Source organism: Nomia melanderi, chromosome 1, assembly GCF_051020985.1.
Source record: "Nomia melanderi isolate GNS246 chromosome 1, iyNomMela1, whole genome shotgun sequence".
Lineage (NCBI taxonomy): Eukaryota > Metazoa > Arthropoda > Insecta > Hymenoptera > Halictidae > Nomia > Nomia melanderi.
This window is the reverse complement of record NC_134999.1, coordinates 35,116,209-35,143,489: the sequence shown is the minus strand read 5'-3', so window position 1 is coordinate 35,143,489 and position 27,281 is coordinate 35,116,209. Positions and strand designations below refer to the sequence as shown.

General features: G+C 47.6%; 3 protein-coding genes across 8 annotated transcripts; 2 read left to right on the top strand and 1 right to left on the bottom strand.

Annotated features, from left to right (window-relative positions):
• The first annotated feature begins 244 nt into the window (after positions 1–244).
• LOC116426894 (uncharacterized) lies at positions 245–15,124 on the top strand. 2 transcript variants are annotated; one of them, XM_031976526.2, is made up of 7 exons: positions 245–1,211; positions 3,179–3,391; positions 3,464–3,602; positions 9,444–9,570; positions 11,793–11,841; positions 11,915–12,094; positions 12,159–15,124. In XM_031976526.2, exons 1-7 carry the CDS (start codon positions 919–921, stop codon positions 14,863–14,865), a joined length of 3,708 nt encoding a protein of 1,235 aa, XP_031832386.2. In that variant the 5' UTR covers positions 245–918; the 3' UTR covers positions 14,866–15,124. The 2 variants fall into 2 exon arrangements, with proteins under 2 accessions (XP_031832386.2, XP_031832387.2); XM_031976527.2 differs by lacking the exons at positions 245–1,211; positions 3,179–3,391; positions 3,464–3,602 and adding an exon at positions 8,996–9,231.
• Positions 15,125–15,933: 809 nt separating this feature from the next.
• On the bottom strand, positions 15,934–20,162 carry LOC116426885 (ATP-dependent RNA helicase DDX42). 2 transcript variants are annotated; one of them, XM_031976509.2, is made up of 10 exons: positions 19,783–20,162; positions 19,097–19,328; positions 18,740–19,012; positions 18,117–18,657; positions 17,817–18,045; positions 17,157–17,431; positions 16,904–17,054; positions 16,498–16,832; positions 16,303–16,431; positions 15,934–16,224 (listed from the first exon to the last, which is right to left on the bottom strand). In XM_031976509.2, the coding sequence occupies exons 2-10, from the start codon at positions 19,309–19,311 to the stop codon at positions 16,048–16,050; spliced, it is 2,325 nt and encodes a 774-aa protein (XP_031832369.1). In that variant the 5' UTR covers positions 19,312–19,328; positions 19,783–20,162; the 3' UTR covers positions 15,934–16,047. The 2 variants fall into 2 exon arrangements, with proteins under 2 accessions (XP_031832369.1, XP_031832370.1); XM_031976510.2 differs by having other exon boundaries at positions 19,097–19,325.
• Positions 20,163–20,881: 719 nt separating this feature from the next.
• LOC116426886 (cationic amino acid transporter 4) lies at positions 20,882–27,239 on the top strand. 4 transcript variants are annotated; one of them, XM_031976513.2, is made up of 10 exons: positions 20,882–21,094; positions 21,747–21,927; positions 22,097–22,345; positions 22,414–22,749; positions 22,827–23,073; positions 23,599–23,998; positions 24,073–24,304; positions 24,362–24,523; positions 24,855–26,652; positions 26,724–27,239. In XM_031976513.2, the coding sequence occupies exons 2-9, from the start codon at positions 21,786–21,788 to the stop codon at positions 25,034–25,036; spliced, it is 1,950 nt and encodes a 649-aa protein (XP_031832373.1). In that variant the 5' UTR covers positions 20,882–21,094; positions 21,747–21,785; the 3' UTR covers positions 25,037–26,652; positions 26,724–27,239. The 4 variants fall into 4 exon arrangements, with proteins under 4 accessions (XP_031832373.1, XP_076221404.1, XP_031832372.1 ...); XM_076365289.1 differs by lacking the exon at positions 20,882–21,094 and adding an exon at positions 21,196–21,547; XM_031976512.2 differs by lacking the exon at positions 20,882–21,094 and adding an exon at positions 21,197–21,547 and having other exon boundaries at positions 21,675–21,927.
• Positions 27,240–27,281: the final 42 nt, after the last annotated feature.

Genomic DNA, 27,281 nt, shown 5'->3' with positions numbered 1-27,281 from the left:
GAACAGGACCTAGGAAGGAATCGTCTCGGATCGGCGGAATACTTCTCCCTCCCCGAAAGCGCATACATGCATAATCCAGCGGGGCGGTGGCGGCCGTGCATCTATGCGGCGATCGTGGCGCGTTCTCGTGCCCCGGCTGCATACCACCTACGTCAGAGGTGTACCGACGTACCGGCGCGCAGCGTGCACCACCACCAGCGCCGTAAACACCGCTGAAAGCAGCTACGGCGGCGGCAACAACGACGACCGTGCTCGCCTCGTGCCCGCTCGAGGGGCGAAGGAGTGGGACCCGAGAAGAGGAGAGGACCGCGATGCTGCCCGCCCGGGAGAGGCGAGAGGCCGGGGCCGAGCGAGCAAGGTGCACGGTCCGAGGGAAAGAGGAAACGAGAGGAACGGTAGTCTATGGTCCAGCGACTCCGCCGCCGCAAGAAAGAAAAGAGGAGCGCGAGCTGAAACGGAGCCGAAGCGTGTGGTCTCTCGGCGACTCGTGGCCAGTTTCAGTCGCGGCACTCGACCGTCGGGCTCGCGGATCTCTCGCAAGAGCGGCGACCGCCTCGAGATGCGAACATCGTCGGCCGCACTCCCGACCGCACTTCCGACCGCACTTTCGACCGCATTTTCGACCGAACGGACCGAACCGAACTCGACACAGCCGAGCAGCGGTGCGAGCATCTGTCCGATGAACTTCTGACGAGCCGCGTGTCCGAGTCGGTGCTCTCGGCGCCGTTCGTCCCCTCGAGGATCTCGAGGACCTGTGGAATCTCGAGCCGGTAGCTGGCCGTATCGTCGATCGTCGTTCGCCAGGATCGGCCGGGAACGCGACGAGCCTGATCCTTGGGAGATCGGCGTAACGCGTACAGATTCCTCTAGCGCTGGGCGAACATTTGTCGATCGCAGCTACGAGATATCCGGATAGCCATGATCTATCAGCCGAATCGCCAGACGCCGACCATGTCCGCGAGGAAGACTTCGCCCCGTCCTCAACGGCGGAGCTTGCAAGCGTCGTCGGGCAAATGCGTGAACGCGAAGGCGAAGCGCGCGGCCGACAGGACCGGGAACGAGGATAGATGCAGGGGACGGTGCAGAGTGCAGTGGAGCGAGAAACACGTGAAGGAGGGCCTGGTGCTCGTGCAAGAGGCGCAGCTCGCCAGGGTGGTGAAAACGAGTCCCATCTCGGAGCACTACGAGATCGACCCGAAGCCGTTCGCCAAGTAAGTCCGCGAAGCCGACGCGATGCTCTCGGTATCGAGCGCGAATCGACGAATTAGCCGTGCAATTTCACGGGACGCGATTCGCTTGTAGCCTCGGTCTATCGGTCTCAGTTCGAGAGAGAAGAGGGGACGAAAGAAAGTTTCGCCGGTGAGACTTCGGTGCGTTCGGTTATCGCGCGCGTTAATGGAAGCTTCGACGACCGTAGGATAACCGAGCGTCAACGCGCGGCAACTCGTTCGGTGCTCGATATCAGCCGCGATTGCTCCTCCGCGCGTTTGCATCCTTAATGAAGCGGATTTACTCGTCGGTCGGCTACAAAGGCGCTGCGCTGAAACTCGGATCCGCCTGCCTCCCGGTATATCTCGGTTTCGGTTTCGCCTCGAATTTGCAATTTTCTGCGGTTCTTTTTGCTCGGCCGCTCGTTAGCCAAAGCGTGTTTACGGACCAAAAGCGGCACCGACGCGACGCGACGCGCGAGGGAACCGTGCGAGACCCGCGGCGCTGGACCCGATCCGACGAATGTTAATCCGGCGAACGACGAGTCCGCGTCGACGGTTAATTGCTCGATGTCGCGGGGGCGGTAGAGGAAGGGGGGTCGATCAAAATGGCCAGGAACGACGGCAATAAATTTTCATAAATTATCCCGCGGTCGGATCTGAGGCTGTGCTTTCGACGCCTCGGTCTCCGCGGTAACGGCGGCGTACAGTGCGCCGGATCGGCACGGTACGCGACATTTTGCCGAAACGTCAACTATGTGGAATGTTTTTCTCTTCTTAAACGTCCGTGAACCTTGGAATCGAGAGAATTCATATAATTCAGTACGCATTATAGGTGTAATAAACATGAAAAATTGGACGTTTTAAGAGTACCAATTTCTACGAAAGAAATTCCTCTTCTACATGATGCCGTGACAACTGTATATAATATTCTTATTTCATTTTTGTCTGAAAACGTTCAGTGTAATTTCCTGACTCAAATCACCTTCGCAGTAGTCATCTATTGGAACAACGACGTTTAATAAACTAACGAAAATTATCAAAATTCTTTACCTTCCAGAATATGTCAACGATTATCATTACAAAATCATTTTTTAATGAATCTCAGTGTAATCTTCCTGCGATTGAAAAGTTCTATCAAAAGGTCACCCATATTTTTCCGATCCAGCCCACTTTGCTCGCTCGATTGCCGCTCGATTGCTCGCTCGATTGCTCGATTACCGATCCAATATTCTTACAATTACCCAGCTTTCGATCACCGATAATAACGAGCACCGTAATCGTTGCGGGTCCGCCGCCGCGTACGACACGTTCCACCCGTGCGACGCTGACGATCGGTGGAAGTATACCTAACTGTTCGACGATCGCGATCGACAATTACTTTCTCATACGCGGGGAACAGAAGCGATCGTGGATCTTTTACGGCCCTCGAATCGTTCCATCGACGAACATCTCTAACGGTTATGGAACGCGTTTATCGTCGGTCGATCGGCATGTTCACCGGTTTCCCTTCGCGGTCTGGTTTGGGACGTTTCGAGAAGGTGGCCGGCGCGCAGCGTTTGTAACGGCGAAGAAGAGAGCCGCTCGCGTGGGACGTTTGCGTAATAAAGTCCGGCGTGCGCACGTACGTAGGTACGTGGAAGATACTGGCCGAGGCAGAGGCGCGTAAAAACGGTCGCTTCGCGAGCGTCGGGCAACACGCGTCGCGGGCTCAGCCTTCGGAGGCGCCGCGGCGTCGACCTTGCCGAAGAGACGCTCGGAATCCTCCGAGATCGCGACGATCGTAAAAATCATGCTGGCGGCCAGCGAATTTTCGTGGTCGCTTTCGTCTTTTATGCGTCCGCGGCTCGGCGCGGCGTGGCAATGGCCGGCGGCGAACGGTCATTCGGCACCTTCGCCTCGGCCAATTAACTCGCGGAAGCGACCGCTCGGGCCCCGGACTAACCGAATCGGAACGTTTGCTTTCGCAGCGGGCAATGGGCGAAAGTGTACCGGTGCAGGTCGAGATCGACCGGCATCCTCTACGCGGCCAAGTACTCGTCGAGGAGCAGATTCAACGCGGACTGCAGCGCCGAATTGAGGCACGAGATCGCACTGTTGTCCCTCTGCTCGCAATCGCCGCGGGTCGTCCGGCTGCACGACGTCTTCGAGACGCCCAAGGAGATCATCCTTGTGATGGAGTAGTGAGTACTCGCGGTCATCGGCCGGCGGGCGCGCCTCGGACGATAACGAAATCTCGGAATTGGAATTTTCAGCGCACCCGGAGGCGATCTGCAGACGCTCATCGACGGCGATTTGGTGCCCCTCGAAGGTGACGTGGTGCACTTTGTCAGACAGCTAGTAGAAGGACTCGCCTACCTCCACGAGAGAAATATTGCCCATTTGGACATCAAGGTAAGTTCGACCCATAAAAGGTCGAAGCGAACTTGCCGCGTTTCTCGTATATCCGGATCCCGGAACCGAGTCGGCCCGACGGCGTCGCGTCACCGGATAGTTCCGACGATTTCGCTTCGTTTCGATCGCGCGAGCCAAATCGAAGCGCGTTTAGCGAGAAAGAGTCGGACGTGCGAAGCGTCGCGCAACGGTTCGAGCACAATCAACGTCGCGCGAGTCCGGGCGAGTCGGACCGAAAGACTCGAGCTAGACCGATACCATTCGCGTTGCGCGGCGGCTAATTAACGCGACCTTCCATGTAAGCGAATCCTAGAAATCGACGAGTTTCTGCCGAACACCGAATACCCGGAGAACGATCGAGTCTAAAAATAAATAGACGCGCTGACGAAGCAGCTCCTTTTTCCGCGTGAAGCTCGAGAAGCTCGCCGCGCGTTGAACCGATCGAACAGGTCGACACCAACGAATCACGTTCGTTGGTCCAGGACTATCGAGATAACAGTGTCAATTCCGATCGTTTGGATCGTCGAAGTGGTCCGCGATCGATAGGAGAGAATGGGATACTAGCGATCAGTTAACACTTAGCCAATCGAATGGGGAGATCACTCACTTTTCACTTAGCAACGTGTTGCCTTTTATTCTGTTTATCTTTTCTGTTGTTATTTAGCAAGTATTGAAGTGGGATTATTTGCAATTCATCAAATACGGTTCTTGTTTTTACGAAAAGTTTCTAACCAAATTAATTGAATGAGTTCAATTGAAGACAATGGAGGAGGTCGTAGTTATTCTTTTTAGGCGGTCGCCTAATTAAGCAACAACTGTAATCAAATGGAAATATATACAACCTCAATGGTTTATATATTGATACAACGAATAGTTTGAAATTCGTTTAAATAACATAGTTTGTAAAAATAAAGTTGCAACTGCAAGCAATAGTCACTTAATAAGGAACGATAATCTGAGGATTGTAACACTTTTCGCATCCATATGCTTATCGAGTTCGAGTTATCTTGCTGTTTTATTAACTATGAAACTGAAAGAGGAATGTTTAATGACGTACCAGCTGCCCGCATCGTGAGAGCGTTCTCAATAAGCTCTGCTTTTCAAAGAGTCCATTGAGCTTTCGAATTTTTCTAAATGCTCTTATCATCCACCGAGTAAAGCTGTTGCTTTAACACTAAAACTACCCATGGGTCAAATGACCCATGCCTGATGTCTTCTTTTTGCAATCATCAGAAAGGTAACAAATGTTTCTCTGAGAAATTATTAAAGAAATTCATTTAGCACTACGCAAATTGAATTGCAAATCAATTAAAGTCTAAAAAGATGCACTCTTGGAGTTTCTATAGCGAAATTTTCAAAAGTCAATTGAACTGCTCGGTAGTTTCAGTGTTAATAATAATACTGGCCATTCTCGGCTGATCGAATTCCCATGATTACCCCGTTCCCCGTTCGTAAACAAATCGGTATTGCCTTTCACGTTTGTAAAAGTTGGACAAAGGAAAGATACGCGCGCTCGTGCTCGTTCGATCGGTCCTCCGAGTACCTCCGAGCATTAACCGGCGAGACGCGACACGCGTCGAAAAAACTCGGCGGTGCTCCTCGAGCTCGATTTGAAGCGAACTTACGACGCCCGGCCGCGACGCAGTCCGATTCTATCTTGTTCTCGCGTAATTTATCGCGTCCTCTCGATACACGAGCACCGTTCACCAATCGCGAAGACACGAACGACGTTCCAGCCGAGCCGAGATCAGACGCGACGCGTTCCGTTACGAATACGCGCGTAACGGAAACGCTCTCGTCGCCGTTACATAAATTTCAATTAAACATTCAACGCTCAAAAGTGATCGCCGCGCTCGATCTAAGAGCGACGTTTCAGCGACGAGATGAACTCCAGCGAACGATTTCCTCCGCAAGCGTCGAATCCGAGAACTCATCCGATTCCTGTTCACGAATAAAATGACCGTTCCCCTGCGATGTTCGCGTGAAATCGGCGAAAGGCCGACGACCCGTTCGCACGAGACAACAACATCCTTCGCCGAGGCGTTTCGCAGCGCGTGCCGATTTTTCCCCGGCGACGGTTATTTATTTAGTCGACTGTTCCGAGTTCGATCGCTTCCTCCGGCGTACCTTCGCGCTTCGGAACTGCCCGTACGAGCGTAAATACCGAAATAAACTCCGCGAACATGTTCGGCCGTCACCTTCCTCGGAACTTACGACCGGTAAAAAAGGAGAAACGTCGCGCTCGCCGATTAAGAATCGTTCGAACGGAACCTTAAACCCGCCCGATCGTAAATCCGCGCCCGACGTATCTTCCTCGCGTCGATTCGCTTTCATTGGGCCCCGCGAATTTGTCGTCGGCGAAACGTTATAAATCGAACGCCGCCGAGCGGACGTCTTTCCCCGGGAAGTACACTTATCCTCCGGTTCCCTCAACCTTGCGGGGACAACGCGAGGACCGATCTTTCCGGGGAATATCGCGCGGCGGATTCGCCGCGGAAACGATTCTCGCGATCGTGAATCGTGCAACCCTGGCCGGAGGAATCGCTGCGCGCCGCGTTCACGATATACCTACATTATTCCTGCGCTCCATAAACACTCGACCGCCGTATTTGGATATAGCGGGGCGCGTTTCCAAGGGAGAGGAGGGGACGGCGCGCGGCGCGCGACGCGCCGTGGGGCATTTGCCTCCCAAACGCGGTGGAAAAGATTTTCCGAGTGAAATCGTAAGCTTAACACGTTGCCGTGCGATTTCATGGGGCGAAACACGTGGAATGGAGTAAATCGAATATTGAATCATTCGATTGAATCGCATTATCGTCATCGCACGTTCGTCTAACTGAATGTCGCATTGGGTAGCACTGTTTAGAATATAGAAGTGTTTTCAAACAATCATCGTTTAATTCAGTGAACTATAATAATTCGATTTAACGTGTTAAGGCTTGTTCAGAAGAATTTAGTGTCGTCTTTGGTGTTCTCATTAAAAATTAGACTCTGCTTTCAAGTGATGCCAAACAGAATAATAACCCCTATCAAACTCGTTTCTGAAGCACCTGATCATCTTAGTGTTCAATATTTCCGACGTTGCCTTTTTTAAAACTCTCTAGTCGCATCGATAATTAGCAAATAAGAAAAGAATCATGCCACAGCAATGTTTACTTAACCATACGCCTTTCTCTTTGGTTTTGGAGATATCCATGAAAACACTTTTACATTTGAGAGGCAAATTATCGGCAATGCAGACAACGTTCAGCGGACGTGGCAAACGAAGCCGCTTCCGGGCTTTCCGGAACTTCCGGTCGATTCCCGACGGGATCGCAGTGAAACGGCCGAGCTCGGGACTCGCGTCCGGGGTGGAAGAAAAACGGAGCGCGATAAGACCCCACGCTCGTCGCGGTGGAACGACCACGCCCTGACTTCGTCGGTGAATCACACCTGGTCCCTATCTCGCTCGGTACCTACATACGTGCACGCCTGTCCGCCATAACTGGAGCAGCTGCTGATAACTCGCGAAACTCCCGCGAAAGAACTAGGAGGGAATCGCGCGAAGCGAACGGGGAGCATCGGTCGCGAGTCGCCCGAGAGTTTCGCACCGAAACAGCGTGAAACGATCGGTCCGATCGGTTCGGTAGCGTCGCGAGGCTCGCGACGATCGCGCAACGATCGGTTCCGACGGAGAACGCGGCGAGAGATATAATAAAACGCGTTCGCAGCTGCTCCCACGTCTCTCGCGCAAACAAGCAATCGCATTCTGGTCTACTCGGTAGTTTGCGCTCGATGAATCATTAGCTCTGTCCGCGTCTCCGTGGAGCAGCTAACCTGTTCGCCGTAACTGGAGCACCTCTGGCTGTCCCGGCCGACATTTACTCGAACAGAAGTAGCGGAGGAGCAGCAACAGCAGCAGCGGCGGCAGCGCCGAGAGGAGGAGGAGGAGGGGAAATCGAATGTAAACGCCTCGGCTCGTTTCGACCACGCTCGAAAGGGCAATCGTCGACGATCGGCGCCGATCCGCTCCTTTTCTAACGCTGCCCGATGGAGTCCGTAAACGGTTTCGCAAAAACCGCTTTCGGAACTGTCGAATTCTTGGTTTCTCGCGGTGTAAACGGCTCGAGGAGGACGCGGCTTCCCGCCACGTTACACGATGTTCGTCGGCCCACGCCGTTGTTTGGCCGGCGGGCCGAGTCGCGTGTGGGATTCGATGACATCCTTCCGAGTCGTTTAGTTTCGATCGTGTATCGCTTCCCCGTACGAAATAACAAACGAGAGGCTTCGCTGTTATTCGCCGCGGATTTCGGCCGACGAACGGGAACCGTCCTCGTCTTCCACTCGCCTCGGCTCGCGTTCCTCTTTGGTCGCGCGCTTGATTTAATGGCTCGTCCGCGAGGAATTGCGCACCTCGCTGCCCGAGGATTATTTTTACGTCTTTTGTCATTATTTATCAGCCGCGTGGCGTCGCGCGGCGTGACGGGACTACCGAGCGAGAGAAACTTTGAATATTCAGATTCGCCCACGCGCCGATCTCCAAGGACCTCTCGACGCTCGAGCCAGGAAGATTCTACCGAAGCGAATGCACTGTCGCTTCTTCTCCTCCCCCGACCCGTATCGCTTATGTAACGCGCGCGTGTCCACTCGATTGCTCCACCGGTGGAATTTCGAGGATGAAATTCGTGGACCGCCGCGGGAACCAGAAACGCGGCTCGATCCGCCTTGCTAGAGGAGCCGACGCAATGGCCAGTTCTCGGGCAAAATGGCAGAAATAGGAAAAGAGAATTGTTTTGACACTAGAACTACCAGGTAGAAATGACTCATTTCTGATTTCTTTTACAATTACTAAGAAAGTACACTTCGAAAGATTATTCACGGAACGAAGTCTAATAAACTGAAATACACCTCAATTGAAATCTTAGTAAAAGCACGCTTATGGTTTTTATAAAGAAATTTGTAAAAGTCAGTTTAAGTGATCGGTAGTTCTAGTGTTAGCGCCGAATTTGTATATAATTTAATTTATTATAGTGTAATACATACGACTGATAGTTTATCTTATGTTTTACCGAAACGAAGTAAGTTTCCAAGTTATATCGATTCTGTTACCGATTTATAGATCAATCGGCCACCGTCGGACACATCGAATATGCGTTTCCCGTCGCGTCCTCTATCCGGAAAAGAGTCCCATCCATGCAGGCAATAGCTGCGCAGCAAAGATCGCAACCTCGATCGCGAGTGAACTCACCGAGAAACTTAATATTCTATTCTATTCCGTTCTGCGTTCGCGTTTGAATTTATCGTAACAACATCTGCCGGGTTTATGTAAATGGCCGCGCCGCGGCGTTTCTCTCGAAGCGCGCGGGCCGCGTTTCCTCCGCGGCCGTTTCGCTTTACGCGTAAAATCGGTCACGGATGTGCAACAAAGGAGACGCGGGAAGTAAATGAGCGGCAGGACGAGAGATTGTCTCGTGCTGGTATCGCGGGCGAGCATCGAAACGCAGAAGACGTCGGGCGAGTTAATAAAAACCGGCAACGTCCGACGAGCGTCGTCGTGCGACGCGCGATCTCGTTTATAATTGAAATCGGTTCGACGTTGAACGGCCGCATAAAAATTCTTAACGACCCCAGTTTTCGTTGATTGCCGAAGGTAAGAGCGCGCCGCGTGTCCCGTCGTCTCGGGTTTCGATCGTTTATGCCTTATTTACGATCGAAATTCAATTAAACGAAGGAAAAAACCGAGCCTTCGCCAAGCTGGATTAACGACTCAATTAATGGGTTACTAATTGCCGCCGGGAGGCGAGCTGTTCGCCGTGCCTCGTGGACCGCGGGGACTGATCGTTCGCGCTTTTTACCTTTCAGCCGCAAAATTTAGTGATGATGGGCAGCTTCCCCGAGTGCGAGGTGAAACTCTGCGACTTCGAGATCTCGAGGGTGGTCTTGGAGGGAACGGAGGTACGCGAGATTCTCGGGACGCCGGACTACGTGGGTAAGCAGACTTTTTCCTCTCATTTTCTACCGTTCAGCTTCGCGCTGAAACTACCGGACGGTCGACTCGACTTTGTCAAACTTTCCTGTAGAGACACCGACAGTGAGTCTATTGAGATTCCTATTATACGACTGAGTTTACGTATCGCTGAATCAACATCCCCTTCTCCGAAAGTCATCAATAATAAAAGGAAGAAACCAGGATTGGATCGGTTGGATCTGGTAGTTCTAGCGTTAAATAACCGAGTCGACTCGTCTCGTGATATTCTTGCGCTCCCTCTGTTAAAGTCAAGCATGGAACACCTCTTGCCCCTAATGAGCGAGGGATGCAAATCCATGGTAAACAAGGCGACTCGTCTCATATCTTAGCCAAGTTGTTGAAACCAATTATAAGAAAAACGACGTCGAACCAAAAGATCTGACTAGACAACTAACGAAACAATCATGTAACTTAACCCGTTGAGGATGAATGTCGTCACTTGGACAAGCTTTGATATTTAGAATACGAAGTTGTGAATAAACAGTTCGTTCAAATAAGAGATGTAATTAGTTTCCTCTTTTTCCGGCATTTAGGTATTTTTACAATTTAACCCTTCGCACTCGAGAGGTGACTCAGTCACCACGTGATTCGATACAACAAAACTATGAAGTTGAATATTTAATATTTCAAATTAAAGTTTGCATTGCTACGTGAAATATTTAAATGAAACACCTCTGTTGCTTAACTTGTCTATGAATTATCGTTAAATTAGTTTCAAACGATATGACCTATATCTCAGAAAATGTTGAATATTTCCATTGAGAAACTTTCGAGCGCAAAGGGTTAACTTCCTAAAGGTTCTCGATGCTAAAAAATCCGCGAAGGGTTAAGTACTATAATACAAACCCGTTAGTAACTGGCTCCAACTTGCCTTTGTTACAAAGGAATAGTCGGTACTATGCAAAACGCGAAAAATTCTCGGGGTCGACGCGTTAATCGCGAACACGCGACAGGAAAAGACCGAGCGAAACACATGTCCGACAAACGATCGGCTCTCGCCGTGCCCGGCGAACGCGCCAGTGCCGTTCGGCTTTCGGTGGAAGGTAGAGATCCGCGGGGCCGAATTTCCGCTCGCTTGAAAAATATAAATTACAGCCGCATCACCGGTATCGGGATGATGTATCGCGCGCATTACTCTGCGCCGTGAGCGCGGCTCGCACGAAGACGTAAACAGGTGTGTCGGCACTTTGCTCCCTCGGCTGCCGCTTAATCGCCACCGATCGATATCTCGCCTCGCTAATTGACGATCTCCGCTTCGGAGCGAGTCCGCGAATATAATGGATATTAATTGACGCGTTAGCCTCATTGCACGATGCAGTTGTCGAAGCTGCCGGTAGCCGCGGCAGCTTTAATAAACCTACTCGGAACAAGTATGGACGCGGGAGCCCACGGAACGCGCGGACACACGACAGCTAATTGCCAATGACGTTTTAAATCTCGTCGCTTTTCATGCGGGCTGCTCGACGTTTGCGTTTCCGTGTCGGAACAATGGACAACGGGGACTGTGTTGTACATAGCTCGGTAGACATTATCGTAGCCGATCTGAATTTCTCGCGTAATTTCGGGTCCGTCGGAACGGAAATCGGGCCATCGTTCCTACGAACGACATCGCGATTCCTTTGTTCGTAGATTACTCGGTAGAAAGAATGTGTCTTGCTTAGGAGAGCAGAGATTTCGACACGAAGTGTTTTATTCCGCGAGGAACGATTGGTTTGCTGCACGGTTAACGACATAATTGATCGGCGACATTATTCTCCGTGATCGTTATCGATTCCTCGAGTAACAGGGCCGACGTAGGGAGATCGTATCGTGAAATATGTTAATCGAACGCGACGTTTTTCGAAACGAACGTTTCTTACGATCGTATCTCGGAGGCTTAGGTGCCTGCGAGGTGTAGCTCGCCTCGCGTTCAATTTTTCTCGCTGGATTATAAATCATTTTGTAACAACTATAACAGCTGTCTCTTCGCCGATCCATCGTCGCTCGGAGTCGTCCGTTGGATGACTTTCTTTCGATTATCGACGCCCACCGGACGACCAATTTTCGTTTGTGAATAAAAATGACATGGTAGATGATGTCACCGGCTAGACAGAGTTTGCTCGACCGAATAACGCGCGACGGAATATGATGTTTCCACGATTTGCGCGTACGACAAGCGAACTACAGTTGTTTTTCAATTTCAGCGCCGGAGATTCTTCATTACGAGCCGATCACGTTGGCCGCGGACATGTGGTACGTACAAGAGCGCACGAATCGATCGCGACGCGTGTATTGGTCGTCGTCGAAAACGATGGGATTGTTTCAGGTCCTTGGGCGTGACGACCTACGTCCTCCTCACGGGATTCTCACCTTTCGGCGGTGAAACCGACCAAGAGACCTTCCAAAACATATCGCTGGGCGAGGTGGACTTCCCAGAGGAGCTGTTCGGGGACATTTCGACGCAGGCGAAAGATTTCGTCGCGAAGCTTTTGGTGCTAGACCCAAGGTACGATCGAATATTTTGAAATCACTATGTCCGCCCCTACAATCCGGTTCTACGATCGTTCCAGTGCACGAATGACAGCGAAACAATGCCTGCGTCACGACTGGTTGCGCGCCGCGCCGATGCAAGCGTCGCCGCATCTCAGAAGATACCTGTCGAAATCAAGGGAGATCCTGCTGGAGCGCGTTGTCAGCCGGGAGAATCTCCGGAGGGCGGCGCTTTTGAGCGAGCAGGCGAGCAGCCAAGCGAATCTGTCGAGCGAATCGAATCATCATCGCGATCAAAGCTTGCAGGACTGCCTGCTAAGCCAGAGCGAGATGTGCCTGAGTCACCGTCTAACCGGAAGCAGATCTAGTCTCGAGGGTAGCGAAGGTTTCCCGAGTCCGGCGGAGTCTCGGGCCAGCCTGAACTCCTCCAGGACCAATTTGAGCTGCGCCAGCCAAAGCTGCCTGTTGAATAAAGAGCAGACGCAAGGTTTGCTGAGCCGCGCTCAAAGCCGCTCGCAGGCCAATCTGGATCACGGCCCGAACCGAGGACTTCTGTCTAGAATACGAAGCCTGAATCGAATCCAGTCCCAGGCGTGTTTGCTCAACGGAAGCCCCTCGGCAGCCTCGAACTCGCTGCAAACTCGAATGATAATAAACCCGGTGAGCAGCCATTCCCGCGAGAAGCTTTACGGGCTGAGATCGTTGTCCAAGTCCCAGGGGGTTTTGGACATATACAGAAGCCTGGAGTGTCTCAGACGAAGAAGGAAGAGCTACCAACGCGCCAAGACCGAGGATATGCTACCGATCTTCAAGCGTCTCGGCGTTGAGATCGACACATCGAACTCCTCGAACACGTCGGACGCGTCGGACGCGTCGATAGCGACCACTTGCGACGTAAGCGATATTCCAAGCTTGGGTAACCGTGATACGGGTGCAACGGAGCCCAGAATACACGATAACAACGATAACAAGAGTGCAACAGACCTAAGCGCACCGGTTCCGAGAGCTGTCGCGAAAAATGGCGAAGCTATCAATGATGGATTGACCTCTTCGACTGTAGGGAACATCAGGAATCACTCGAACGAATCGGGAGAGCGAGGTTTCGAGTCGGAAGAGAATTTGGACTCGTTAAAGTCCATCGAATCGGACACGTTGACCGAGGGTTCGGACGAGCATCCGATCATCGGTAAAACGGAGTCGAACCTGCACGACGGCAGGCGTCCCTGTCAACGTCACCATTCCGACGCGTCGAGTCGCTCCAACAACTCCACCACCTCGGACGACAAAGAGGACCGGTCGACGGAGTCCGAGAACGAGGAGCCGAAGTACACGGTGGCGCAGCTCGTGTCCGCGTTCAACAAACATCAGGAAGTTGCTTCGAAGACGAGCTTGGAAGCGATCATGACCGAGAAGAGGATCAACGAGGTGACCTTCCCCACCGGGACGAAGGCTCTGCGACTCTTCATACCGGACATCGATATCACCGAGACGAAAATCGTTCGGCGAAAGACGAGTTACAAGCCCAGGAAGAACTGGGAGGAGCTGAGGAAGAAGGACGAGAAGAACGAAGGCGTACTGAAGAGCTTCGACCGCGACTCGGGCAACGAAGACGACGACGACGACGACGACGAGGACGATTTAGATGGCGACCACGACGACGAAGATGACGACGACGAAGAGGAGAACGAAAATAACCAGGCTCCAGAGAAGACGAAGAACGAGACGAACGCGATCGCTTCCGACACAGTGAGCAGCAACGAAAACAAAACCGGCGTTCGAATCACGACGGAGAGAAAGGACAAGAAGAACGTTGAGTCGACTCGGGACCAATGGTCGATGCTGTCCATCGAGATCAACGGCGACTCCATCTTCACGGAGAACATGGACGTCCGAGACAACGTCGACACCAGAATCGACGAGAAGTACAAGCGATGCGTGAAAGGCGCGAAAATGAACATGCCGGAGACAACGGAGAAGTTGGAAGGTGTGAGTACCACGGTTTGTCAGAAGGACAGACTACCCAATTACATTTATTCAGATATAACCTGCCACGGTGGTAAGAGCGTGTCTCAGGAAGCGACCAAGAAAACGTCCTCCGTGATGTCGAACGGGAAGAACAATAGAAAAGCGCCGAAAGACCGAGCAAGACCAACGTACAACGCGGAATGCGCGAACGTAAACCTAAAGGATATTCTGCAGAGGGTGGACAGCTTCCAAAATACACCGAAGGAGAACCTGGAGAATCTGAGGAAAAGAACATCCATCGCCAAGATCATCTTGAACGACAATTTGCCCCAAGATGGCCAAGACTTCCACGGTGGGAATGCTTTTCGCGCTCGGAGCGAACCGCCGGCGAGCTTGTGTCGCAAGGAAGAGAATAAGATGAAGCTGGAAGTGCCACCCTCTATCGTTAGATCTTCCTCCATGTCGAGCGATAGCAGCTGTCCGACACCTGGCAGCATACGATCGGAGGTGAACGTCTCCTGGGAAGACGTGCAAGGAGCGCCAGCGTCGAATATCTTTTCGGAGAAGGAAGATCCCGCCGGGAAGTTTCGGAAGAAAGGCGATTCGCAAAGAACTCTGAGCGAGGGGAAGAGCAAGCAGTCCGTGGAAGACAAAAGACTGTGGGGCAGAGTTTGCACAGGGTCTTACAGCAGGGCGATGGAGAAATTCAGCAGGAACAGCGACGCGAATAAGAAGACTATCGGTCAGTCAAACGGATCTCAAGTGAACGAAAAGACTAGACGAAAGAGCAGTCCTGCCATGCCTCGATGCGTCAGCCCGTAAGGGTGGAATCCCTTGCGCGAAGACTGAATCTAGACTTCGAACTTCTCCGGTCGCGGTGACTCGAGCCGCGGAAGGGAATGTCCGCATCAAACGAATCTTCGTCGTGAATACCTCAGAGGACCCGAGAACAAGATACATAATCGACTCTTCGCGCTGTCCTTGAATGAACGAACGTCGTTTCAGTGAGAATCCTCGACTGAGAGCTAACGAAAATATAATCCACGAGCACGCGTCGCTGGAACGTTGACGATGGTTCAGAAACCGAACGTTGTAGTCTTTAATTTCCGTAAGCAATAAACTTCGGAAGTCCGCTTCTCTTGAGCCGCGTAGCGTCTGCTAACACCTAGGTAATCCGTCGACCAGTAGACTAATAGATTCCAAGAGAAAGAGGAACCTGGCCATTAGTTGTCCAAGAAAAGACGTGTCTTGTCTCCATTGAGCTACATTCAAAGAAAATGATAGAAACCCCCGAGTCTCGAGTTTCCTGGTGCCTAGGATGGCGAATAACAATGAAAATAGTACAAAAACGATTGCACTTGAAGGGAATGATATAATTGCGAGGAATACCGACATGGACAACTAACAGAGCCATGATGTCTTTATAAGAATGATTACAATGTGATCCGATTCGAAGGAAGTCGCAGGTTAAACGAACGCGTGTCTGTTGCGTAAACGCGGCTGTAGCGAGTTCGTTGCAGAATAAACGAGTAGCGGCCTTCGTTGAAAGAAGAAATTCATTGTAATCGATCTACGAGAAAGAAGAAAAGGCGATGAGGCTTGCATTCAAGAGAATTGCTCACTCGCGAGATTATCTTCTTACGATACAACTTTGCCTTTACTAATTCTATTGCTCCATCTATTGGAACTCGTATAATTGTTTCGTAGAATGTAGAATCCGATTAAAATCGATCTTTCCCTTCTGTTTAAGCATGCAAACGACTATCAACTTTTGTATCGAAGATATCTCAATAAAGACTCTTATATGGTTGAGTATTACGTGCTGTTTCGACTTGGATTTATCGAATCGAGGTACGAGTACCGTGGCAACGATGCGAAGGCGACGCGGGGATTGGTAAAATTAAATTTTATTATAATATAAAACAATTCGGCATCGTCGATTCTTAGCATATTATCGCAGTATAGCAGTATACACAAAATAATCGTAGGTGCGCGGACGTCCGATTATTCCCATCGACTTTTTCTCACTCTTCTCCTCTCTCCCGCCGCGTGCGAAGTTTGGTTCTCCTGATTCCGCGGTTGCTCCGTATTTGGTTTCGGCGGTACGGGTGGCGGCGGGGGCATTATTACAGAAGGAGGCGTGATAGTTTGTTCCCACGTGTGATCCGACGATGCCCTGAACTAAGATCAAAGGGAAAATACTATATTTCATACCCGACGATTTATCGCGAAGCGGCTCGTTTCGCTGGTGGAACTCACCTGAGAATTATACTGACTGCGAAAGGCAGCTTTCATCGCGGACAAACGGTCGCTGCCAGGTCCGTGCCTTTCTAATTTTTTCACTACTTCGCTTATATCTTTCGAACCTTGAGATGAAGTGCCGCCACTCTGAAATGGAAATGAACTGAAAAATATCCCGTCATCGACAAGAACGAAGGAACAGATGAGGAATACCGAAGTTGACGATACGTCTGGTCTGCCCCTGAAGCCAAGTCCGGCCCCTCCGACATTCAAACTTTTCCCTTTTCCGCCTTTGAACCTAGATTTCCGGAACCAAGCGCTTTGCATCGCCAAGTCCATTAAACTTTTTGGTACTTCTTGATTCGCGCCTTCCAAGTTTCGAACCAAGTGTCCGGCGAATTCTTTGTCTTTCTCCGTCACGAGGGTGTAGGCCGTACCCTTTTCACCGGCTCGTCCTGTTCTACCTATCCTGTGTGTGTGAGTGTCTATGTCCCGCGCCACATCGTAATTTACAACGGTTTTGATATGTGGAATGTCCAGACCACGGGCTACGAGTAACAAAATCTTTAGAATGCGTCGACGCGCGACCAGAAATGAAAGAACGCAACGATATAATTACCGGCGACGTCAGTGGCGACTAAGGTACTGACATCTTTCTTCTTGAAAGCGGTGATCACTTTATTCCTCTCGATTTGATCCATGTCACCGTGTAACAGTAAAACGTCGAATTCTTTTAATTTAAGATTGTTCGCGAGTTCTTCGGCGTTTAACTGTAAAAACGTAATTCGGGACACGTTTGAAAAAGTCACGTGCCTGTCGGTAGAGAGATTACAGAACGTTTAAAAATCATTTTGATCCACGACTGTTCAGACCTTTTTCGTCACGAAGATCAATAGACTACCGGCGCTCAAAAACTCGACCAAATTCTGCAACAACCAAGTCCATTTGCCGACAGGATTGTTGCTGAAGAATATCACGTGTTGCGTGACGTCAGCGTTCGCTTCGCCGACGTCCCCTTGAACTATTCTGACCGGATCTGTTAGAACGTCCCTCGCGAGCTTTTCTACTCTCTTTTTAAATGTTGCGCTGAACAACAACGTTTGCCTGTCAGGCCTAACGTGGTTGCATATAGAACGCACTTGCGGTTCTGGAACGGTAATCAGAGCGGTAACAAGGTGATTCTTTTATCAATAGGGAATTACGTTTCCTTTCATTAACCCCTTGACCTACAATCTCGTGTCAGACTCGTGAATATTTTAAATAGAATTTCAGAAATCTAACTGTCATTTATTGTTTCTGAATATAAATTCAATATTACTTCTCTTATCAATGGTTAACCTTTGGAGCAAACGTAGACGTATAAGCATAAAGTTTTCATTTCCTAATCAATTATTAACGACGTCATAACTGTATCCATCATAGTTACGAAATAAATCATAAGGCAAAGGGTTAAGGGAATGTGTAACGAGTACAGAGACGATGCGTGTTGTGAATCGCAACGATTTCGTCCCGTTTCTAGCAACGATTCTTACCGAAACCCATATCGAACATCCTGTCGGCTTCGTCCAGCACCAAGAACGTTACTCTAGTTAAATTGGTCGCCTTCATTTTAACTAAGTCTATCATTCTGCCCGGCGTGGCCACTACTATTTCTGCACCCCCTTCCAACGCCTTACTCTGTTCCCATTTGCTACCACCGCCATAGCAACAGCACACTTGAATATTATATACTTTCCCAAACTTTCTCGCTTCTTGATAAATCTACGGGTAGCAACGAACGGTTGAACAGAATTTCCGTGATACTCACAGGTTGGATGACAAGCGTGAAGTACCTGTTGCGATAACTCTCTCGTTGGGGCCAGAATCAGGCCAATGGGTCCGTCGCCAGCCTTTAGTTCCCGTTGATCCATAATATGAACCAACATGGGCCAAATAAATGCTGCCGTTTTACCGCTACCGGTCTTTGCTATACCTATTATATCCCTACCACTCAACGCGGCAGGGACAGCTTGAGCTTGAATAGGGGTGGGTTGAGTGTATTCATTTTTTCTGATGGACTTTATTAATGCATCGTCGAAACCAAAATGTCCAAAACTAGTAACCGGGTTAGAAGGAGAAGGACCAGATACTTTGATTCCTAAAGTCTTTCTTAGGTCATCGATTTGTTGCTTGTTTAAACTAGCAATCTCCTCGTGAACATTATAAAAGTTTTTCTCGAACGGTTCATAGTGTATCTCGCTGTGATCGATGGGTGGCAGTGGATCGATCTCTTTCTTTTTCGGTGGCGCAATCGGATTTCCATCTTCGTCGTACTCGATCTCCTGATCGGATTCCTCTTGTTGCAAACCGGCAGTCGGATTCTCCTCCATGTATCTTTTTATACAACAACCTCATGTTTCTCGGATCTGATGCGTTCATTTCCTTTCAGCAACGAAACATAACTAATATATCTTACCTATAATAGCTCTCCTCGTCATCCTCTCCATCTATATCTGCTCTGAATCCCTTGGATTTGTCTTCCTTACGCTCGTCTTCCGCGAGTTGAGCCTCGAAATTGTTTCTTTTTACTTCAGCGTCTATACCAGCCATAAAAGCGTCCAGTGGATCCTCCTCGCTATCACTGTCTTCCTTGGGAGCTGACTTTTTCATCAAATCGTAGGTAGGAGACCCAGGTGCTGGGATATATTCCAAGGATGATGTTGGAGGATCGTCGTCATCCTCAAAGTATCTGAAAATTATTTATGTTTTCTTATTTCTTCATTACCAGAGACGTGATATAGTTAATAATGTAATATAGATGCATTATACTTACTCTTCTTCTGTCTTACTACGTTTCTTTGGCATGCCCCAACAAGCAGATAAGGCATTTTCGGTGATAGAATTCATGGTATGATAACCTTGCTTGCTTAACGTTGAGTTAGGAGGTGGAGGTGGTATATTAGAACCACTTCTCTTTGTACCAGACATTTGAAAGCCGGCAAACCCAAAACCCCTAGGCTTATTACCTCCTCCACGATGATAACTCATGTTTCTATTATTATCTGCTAAAATATTGCTATATTTATTTCTTTGCTTTAACGTTACTCTATAGCTCCATAACACGAATATTTATTAGAAGCGTATATTTCAAATTGTTTTCTAGTACATCACTTTTAAGCAATATTAATACATTATTATCACAGTACACAACAATGAAAAACTGGAGCGAATGCAAAAAAGACCTAATCAAAGTATGAACTTTTATTATTCAGATCACAGTGGCAATTATAAAATGCGCAACATAACAGTCGTATAGGAATTTATATGGTATTATTTTAAGAGCGTTAAAAAACAATTTTCATTGACAAAAGATGTATTGTTATTGTTCCAATTGAAGAAGAGAGGTTAGTAACTTTCTTAGCGCACTAGCTCTACAGCGTCGAAGCACGTATTTATCCCACAGAATCACTGTTTCGAATTTCCTCAATATTTTCAGAATGTCACATCAGAAATGTATACCTTGCACAATATCGCTTAAGAATTCACTTCAAAAGGTAACTGCACACATCTCAAATATCGAACGGTAAAATTCATTCTGCAACAACTAAAACAGTGCCGCCTTCTCGCGGAATAATTCCGAATAGAAGGGCACAGCGACAGACTTACGATCCTTACGCCGTGATACAAATACCGCAGACGAGACATTGCACTCACGCAATTAACTGAACTTTAATGCGAAAAAACGATAATATCGATCATTAAAATTCTACTCGAAGTTCGAAGAGAAAACCAGATATTTTCATTCGTACGCATTAATCATTGTCATTTAGATTCTATTATTTTTCATTTAACCTTCTTTGAAATTTTCATGTAAAAGAAACTGAATTTAATATTCACCGAAATTCATATCAATTACAATTTACTAAATATATAGGAGTAAGAAGGACAGAGACAGTTGATTTGGCGCCACCTAATGACAACAGCCCGCTACCTTTTGGCTAGAAGTTTCAGCGATATCGCTCTATGTGGCGCCACTAATTCTAATTAAGGAAGTGGGATTTTTAAAAATTATCGAAGAAACATTCGTACAACTTTTCCATATATGGAAAATATTGCGAGAAATTTCAAAAGTTGAACGAGTAGAAAAATGCCTAATTTTCAGGATAGCTCACTTTTTGGGTGCTCCAAAAATAAACGGATTTGTAGGACAGATTTCTTCAAATTTAACTATCTCAGAAAACAATTTTTCAGTTTAGCTAAAATTTTTAAAGTAAACTTTTAGCTGGCTTCTTTGGGCGAATATCTTACTGTAAAATGCTTTCTACTTTTTATTATTACTTAATCAACTTCGATTATTTTGCTTGTAGTTTTTCTATGCAGCGTTCTCTAGGTGTAGAGAGAAAAGCTGAGTTCCTGATTTTTTACACAGTCAACAATTCAAGATATGACATCGAGTTTAAGTTTGCAATGTTTATCATACTTCGTCTGTGATATTATATTCTATGAATACTATTTCCGTTGAAATATACACGCTGCGCACACTCGTTACTAAGTTACGATAATCACTCGTAGCAGAAATGGAGTATATAGCTAATTTGATTCGTACTAACAAGCCTCGGATCTTAAATTATCGATAAGATACTGTATTACACTGAAATGGTACGAGGGTAGAGACCATTATGAACCTAGACAAATATTCTCTTAACATGTAACGCTTGTACAGACCTTAAGTTTATGAGAATAATAATGTAAGCTTACTCAAGAGAAGATCAAAGGATCTCCTGAGTTCTCGTCGTTGGAACCAAACTTACCGACCTAGGAATACAAAACAGTAATTCTCTAATTTCCGATATATAAAATTAATCCATTGAAAATCAAGGGTGACTCAGATCAAAACTGAACAGTCGCAAATAAGGCAACTTTCCAATTCGAAATTTGTCCAACTTCTGTACACTATATTGAAGCTCGAAAGGTTCGTACTCAAAAGCTAAATATTTGAAATGTTAACTAAGTACTGTTGATCGAGGAAAAACGTAGGCTACATTCTGAAAGCGTATTTGATGCTGCAAAAGTTCCGACGACAAAATCTTCTTCATTCATACTGTTTGAGTTACATAAATAGTTCTATCGCCGCTGAATCGATCGAATATTCGAGTTTGCGTGTTAGCGGAAACGTCGTGCGACTTCGTAGATTTCAGCGTCCGACGTGATCTCATACATTGCGGTTGACATTTCATCACAACGAATCGACTTTCTCGAACACCCCTGGATCGAAAACGTTTCTGTAAGTACCAGGAAGGAGGAGGAACAATCGAACCGTTCGAAACGTAACAGATATCCATTAAACATTCACTCTTGCTCCCTTGAGTCCATCGCGTGTTTCTTATCAAAGTAATCACAACATTTTGAAGAGGCAGAAACAGCTGTGCCCGTGAAACACTTAGAAAAGCTAATATTGTCAAGGCTGTTATCAACTTGAACAGGACTCTGACAGAGATACATTCTAGAATACGAGAGACAAAATGCCATCGGTTCGCCGGATGATCCTTGGACACGTCATGTCCGGTCTGTGCACCAAAATGAACCGCACTAAAAAGCTCGAAGGTGATTTACTCGAGACACCAATGAAAAGATGCCTTTCCACGTTCGACATCACGTTGCTCGGTAAGTTGTACGCATATTTCTCGCGGTAGCATAATAATCGTAACACCACGATATCACGGTCATCCACGATAACGTACTTCTCAACCGGAAGGGCGCTAATTATAATACACTCGCGTATTATGCGTGTGCATCGATCTGAACGGTAAACTTGAGTTACTTTACTTTTCAGGCGTGGGTCATATGGTAGGCGCTGGCATTTACGTGTTGACAGGAGCAGTAGCCCACGACACGGCCGGGCCGGGTGTAATTTTAAGTTTTCTATTCGCTGGTATAGCTTCCCTATTAGCGGCGCTATGCTACGCGGAATTCGGAGCGCGAGTTCCGAAAGCTGGAAGCGCTTACGTGTACACTTACATATCCGTCGGTGAATTTTGGGCTTTCGTCATCGGATGGAACATCATATTGGAGCATATGATCGGTGAAGTTATATTATTCGCAGCTCGATTATTCTTATGGTTGATCTCATGGAAATCTGTCGTCGAACAGGCGCGGCATCCGTGGCTAGGGCTTGGAGCGGATACGTCGACTCCTTGGTAGGAGGATCAATCAGCAATTACACTCGACACGTGATGCACGGCTACACCATGGGTGAGCCGCTAGGGAATTTCCCTGATTTTCTGGCCGGTGGTTTGTGCCTGGCGTACGCTATGCTGCTCGCCTTGGGCGTCAAGTGCTCCGCGACGGTGAACTCTTTGCTGACTATCGTCAACCTCGGTGTAATGGCATTGGTGATCGGTTTGGGCATCACGTATGCGAACGTTTCGAACTGGAGCACCGAGAACGGAGGATTTTTACCGTTCGGTTTTGGTGGAGTGCTAGCAGGTATTTTTTCGTGTGAATGTTTATGGATAATTGTGTAGAAATTGTTCATGGTTTCATCGAACGTGTAATCGATCCAGGAGCGGCCACGTGTTTCTATGCTTTCGTGGGCTTCGATTCGATTGCAACTTCCGGCGAAGAGGCACGCGACCCCGGCTACAGCATACCGCGAGCGACCATGTACTCCATGGCGATCGTTACGATCGGGTACGTGATGGTTGGGGCTGCTCTGACTTTAGTCGTGCCGTATTGGAACATTAATCCGACGGCGGCACTTCCGGAAGCTTTCTCGTCGAGAGGAATCCCATGGGCGAAATACGTGATAAGGTGGGTAGAGTAGATTTGCCAACCCTTTCGCTATGACGGAGTTCCTCTCATAGAACGAAACGCTAAAGGTGGAAAGCGCAGTCTTCAGAATTCGGGGCCATTTTGTCTCAAAAACAGTGACAGCGCTTTTAAAAGCAAACTGTATCCATAGCAATGTGTTTATGACTTTTCCATGATATTTCTGTTTATATTGTCTTAACCCTTTGCACTCGAGAGGCGACTCAGTTTGACTGAACGCAGCAAAATGATAAAATGAAAAGTTCAATATAAAATGTTGAATAAGGTATTAACACATGAAACAGAAATAAAGCAACTCTGCCCCATAATGTATGCAAGATGTTTACGTAAGTTCCAAATAATATTAATATTTCGTCAGAAAATAATGAATGTAATGAAAAATATTGAGTGCAAAGGGCTTTGGCTCCATTTTTGTAGTCGACGACAGTCATCTGTAGTAGCGAAAGGGTTGTTTCGAAGATATTCTGGTCGAGTGTATTCAATGAGCTGATTCTACGCGTTGTACAGCGTCGGAGCTCTGTGCGGAATGACAACAACTCTTTTCGGATCTCTGTTCTCTCTGCCGCGAACGATGTACGCGATGGCGAACGACGGTCTGCTCTTCGGCTTCCTCGGCCACGTAAGCGAACGCACGCAGGTCCCGGTTCTGAATCTGGCCATCAGCGGTTCCGTCAGTGCCTTAATCGCTCTGCTGTTCGATCTCGAGCATCTGGTCGAATTCATGTCGATCGGTACCTTCTTGGCCTACACTATCGTTTCAGCTAGTGTAATTATATTGAGATACCGGCCGGAGAAGAAGACACCACCTCCCTCGAACGCGGGCACTCCGAGCAGCGTGACGTCCCCGCCTACCGAAAGCGCTGACTCCAACAGCGACTGCAACAGCGTTACATCCGCTGAATCCGAGGCAAGTCGAGACACATGGAAACTCATTCTAGCTCCGTTCGATGAGTCGCAGTGCCATGTTCCATATTTTCGCAGTTGTTGAACTCGAGCGACAGCGCGGGCGTGTTGAAGCCGCAATACGCTTGGCTAGCCAACATTTTGGGCAACTGCAAGCCTGGCAACGCGGTGGACGGTTGCGTGATGATCTACACGATCGGATGCGTCGTTCTATGCGCGTTCATAATACTGATCTCTCAAACGCGCACCACCGCGTGGAGTATCGCGGACTATTTTATCGTGGCGAATGTCGTTCTCCTGTTAATCGAAAGTAAGTATTTTACGTTACCACTGAAATCCGTTCTTCGATTAATCGGGAACATCGTAGGTTTGCTCATTATCGGTGCGCATCAACAAAATCATCCCACTGGCAAATTCCGAGTGCCCCTGGTACCCCTCGTGCCTGCGCTAAGTATTCTCTTCAACGTGGGATTAATGTTCCACTTGTCTCTTCTAACTTGGCTACGATTTCTCGTGTGGATGACCGTCGGTGAGCCGATACGCTTTTTAACCCTTTGCACTCGAGAGGCGCCTTTCAGTCGCCATTTGATTTGACCCATGGAAATGATAAAATTTAGAATTCAATATTAAATTTTTATATAATGCATCAGCACATGGAACATCGAAATAAAATAGTAGTTACTTAATTTATGCAAGGTATTTCTTTATGTTAGTTGTAAAACATATCATTGATATTTCATCAGAAAATAATGAATATTTGTTGAGAAAAATATTCTCGAGTGCAAAGGGTTAATTGTGTGATATCGATGAGTTTTTTAGGCGACGAAGAGATGGACGTTACCCTGTTGTTTGTATTTCAGGAATGCTGATTTACTTTTTGTATGGAATCCACTATAGCAAAGAATCTGGCAGCCCGAATTCGTATTCGATTCTCATGGCGACATCGGAAGCCGGAAGGGGCGCGAAATGGGGCGCGACTTTGCGTGTCAACCAGAAAAGCGATAAACTTCCGATTTTAAATAACGAGGAGTTTGTTCGCTAGTAATGCATGGGATGCAGCAAAACTGTATAAAGATACGTATCATTTTCTTTGTCGGCGCTTAAATATTCGTTGATTCAAAATGGTAACAAGGAGAGAGAAAGAGAGAGAGAATGAATGTGTGTCTGTGTAAATGCCTGTGTGTGTATCAGGGAATCCTTGTATGCGTATCTTTGTTTCCGACATTTACTTAGCAGAATTAGTTTTTCAAAGCGAAACAAAGCGAGTCGAGTCTTGTTTATATTTTCGTTACGCACAAATTTGTACATTCTCCTTTGAAATATATTTTACAGGCGCGCGCGCGCGGACCGTGTTTCTTGGTTCCATATTTTCATACGTAAATAAGAGTGAAAGTTTACGAGACAATACATACATATACGTATAGTACAATAGCGGAGTTCAGACGATTCTAAGCGATCGTGTTACGTTGCGGTCGAACTCTTGACGAACTATTGACTGTTTTGAAAATTTGGAGTAATCGCAATGGAACAGAAACGTAGATCATTCCCCAACAAAGGTGTACATCCGTTGCAGCGTTGTCGACAATACAGAATGACTTTGGAATTAATCGAAACCATTAACCTGTTCGCGGGATGTCGAGTCAGCATCGCGTTCTTACGATTACTAGTAATTTTCATTGTTCCGTTGAGAAAGTATACAAATATCGATACGCGAAAGGTTGTTACCGTTAAAGTACTGTAGACGTTACAGACTCACCATTAGACGGAGGACATCGTTGTAAAAAAAAAAAAAAGAATCGTACAAAAGTTGAACGCCACTGTTCGTGCGTTCGAGGAAATATAGTAAGAGTGAATCGCTTAAGCGATCAACCTGATATAGTTTTTCGAATAGTTGGAAGTGTTTTAAGTGATTCACCCTTCGTGTAACGTTCAAAATCCGCTGCGCACAGTCGCAGGTGCACAAACCGTAAAGAATTTATATGTGCCCCGAAATTTTCGGGCGAAATGTAATGCATAGTTTTTGGATGCTTACTGTACGGTAGATGAGAACGATCGTATATTTACTTACACACGCGCGATTGCATACGAGCCGTTTATCCGTTGTCGCAAGCGAAGTGCAATTAGATGGAACGATCCGATACGCGTGTTTAACGAGTGTATATACGTAAATCTACAATTAGCAGCGGTACCAAAGTTATTGTCGATGTACTATACCAATATTATCTTCTAATAGAAAACGTTTACGATTAGAAAATGAGATTTATTCGTCGGCAACAATCCCGATTGCAATTCCCCGCCGGACACGTCAATCTTTTCTCAATTCGAAAATCCAACTCGTACGAGCGACACAACAATACTCGAGTCGCGTGACTTCGTATTCCTATTTGACAATTAACAAATGGCCATTAATAACGCGCGATTCGACAGATTTACGAGTAAACGTCGGTGTATGGATTCGGATAAAAAGGTAGGCTCGAGGCTCGAGAACTTTAGAATCTCGGGATATTCGTAACGGAACGCGAGTATACGGTTTGTAAAATGTTCGCGAAGTTCATTCTCATCTCGGCGATTTTAACCGTCGTTTACATGCGGAGCTTTGAATGCTGCGAGTCCCAAACGTCGTCGTTACTCGACATGAACGCGCGTCCTACGAAAACTGTGAGTACCTTTCGATCGTTCATCGATGTCTTCCTTTAATCCTCTAACGATAAGGGGACCGTGTTTCGTAGGTGGAGAAAAAGCTGACGGCAGAATACAAACAGCAGGAAAACTGGCAGACGAGTCACGCGACAGTTACATCGCCGCAGGTCTCCGATATAATAGGTAGAAATCAGGAGTCCATGCATCACGGTACGAAACATCCGAAAACAAGAGCGACAAACTACAAGCAAGATGAACAAATAGATTTACGAGCCGGTTGTTGCGGATAAAAGGGATACACGATGCGTATTCAAGTAACTCAACGGCGATGTACATTGCCTCGTAAATGCTTCCTTTCACAATCAGTTTCAATGGATATTTCAAATAGTATCTGTACATAGTCCTTACCTGCATGCGGTAGATATCGTTGAATTTTTTCTCCGGTTTTTCCCCTGCAGCTTCAGATAGCGAAGAAAATAAACTATCGATTGCCATATAAAAATAATCCAACGGATCTTTTGTTTGTGCCACTCCTCTTCGACTCGAGTGTTTTATATAAATACGTGCGCACGGAACGACAAAGAAAATGCAATAAGATGGCGTTTGAATGGAAAACTTTTATTAACGTCATGTAAATAAGTACTTAT

Bases quoted from the DNA above. Each gene is read 5' to 3' on its own strand.
- LOC116426894 (XM_031976526.2), top strand. From the start codon at position 919: ATGATCTATCAGCCGAATCGCCAGACGCCGACCATGTCCGCGAGGAAG. The intron at 3,392-3,463 runs GTGAGTACTCGC...TGGAATTTTCAG, and splicing joins ATCATCCTTGTGATGGAGTA to CGCACCCGGAGGCGATCTGC. The intron at 3,603-9,443 runs GTAAGTTCGACC...TTTACCTTTCAG, and splicing joins TTGCCCATTTGGACATCAAG to CCGCAAAATTTAGTGATGAT.
- LOC116426886 (XM_031976513.2), top strand. From the start codon at position 21,786: ATGCCATCGGTTCGCCGGATGATCCTTGGACACGTCATGTCCGGTCTG. The intron at 24,305-24,361 runs GTAAGTATTTTA...GGAACATCGTAG, and splicing joins CGTTCTCCTGTTAATCGAAA to GTTTGCTCATTATCGGTGCG. The intron at 24,524-24,854 runs GTGAGCCGATAC...TTTGTATTTCAG, and splicing joins TCTCGTGTGGATGACCGTCG to GAATGCTGATTTACTTTTTG.
- LOC116426885 (XM_031976509.2), bottom strand. From the start codon at position 19,311: ATGAGTTATCATCGTGGAGGAGGTAATAAGCCTAGGGGTTTTGGGTTT. The intron at 19,013-19,096 runs GTAAGTATAATG...AATAATTTTCAG, and splicing joins CGTAGTAAGACAGAAGAAGA to ATACTTTGAGGATGACGACG. The intron at 16,225-16,302 runs GTGAGTTCCACC...CTTTGATCTTAG, and splicing joins GCAGTCAGTATAATTCTCAG to TTCAGGGCATCGTCGGATCA.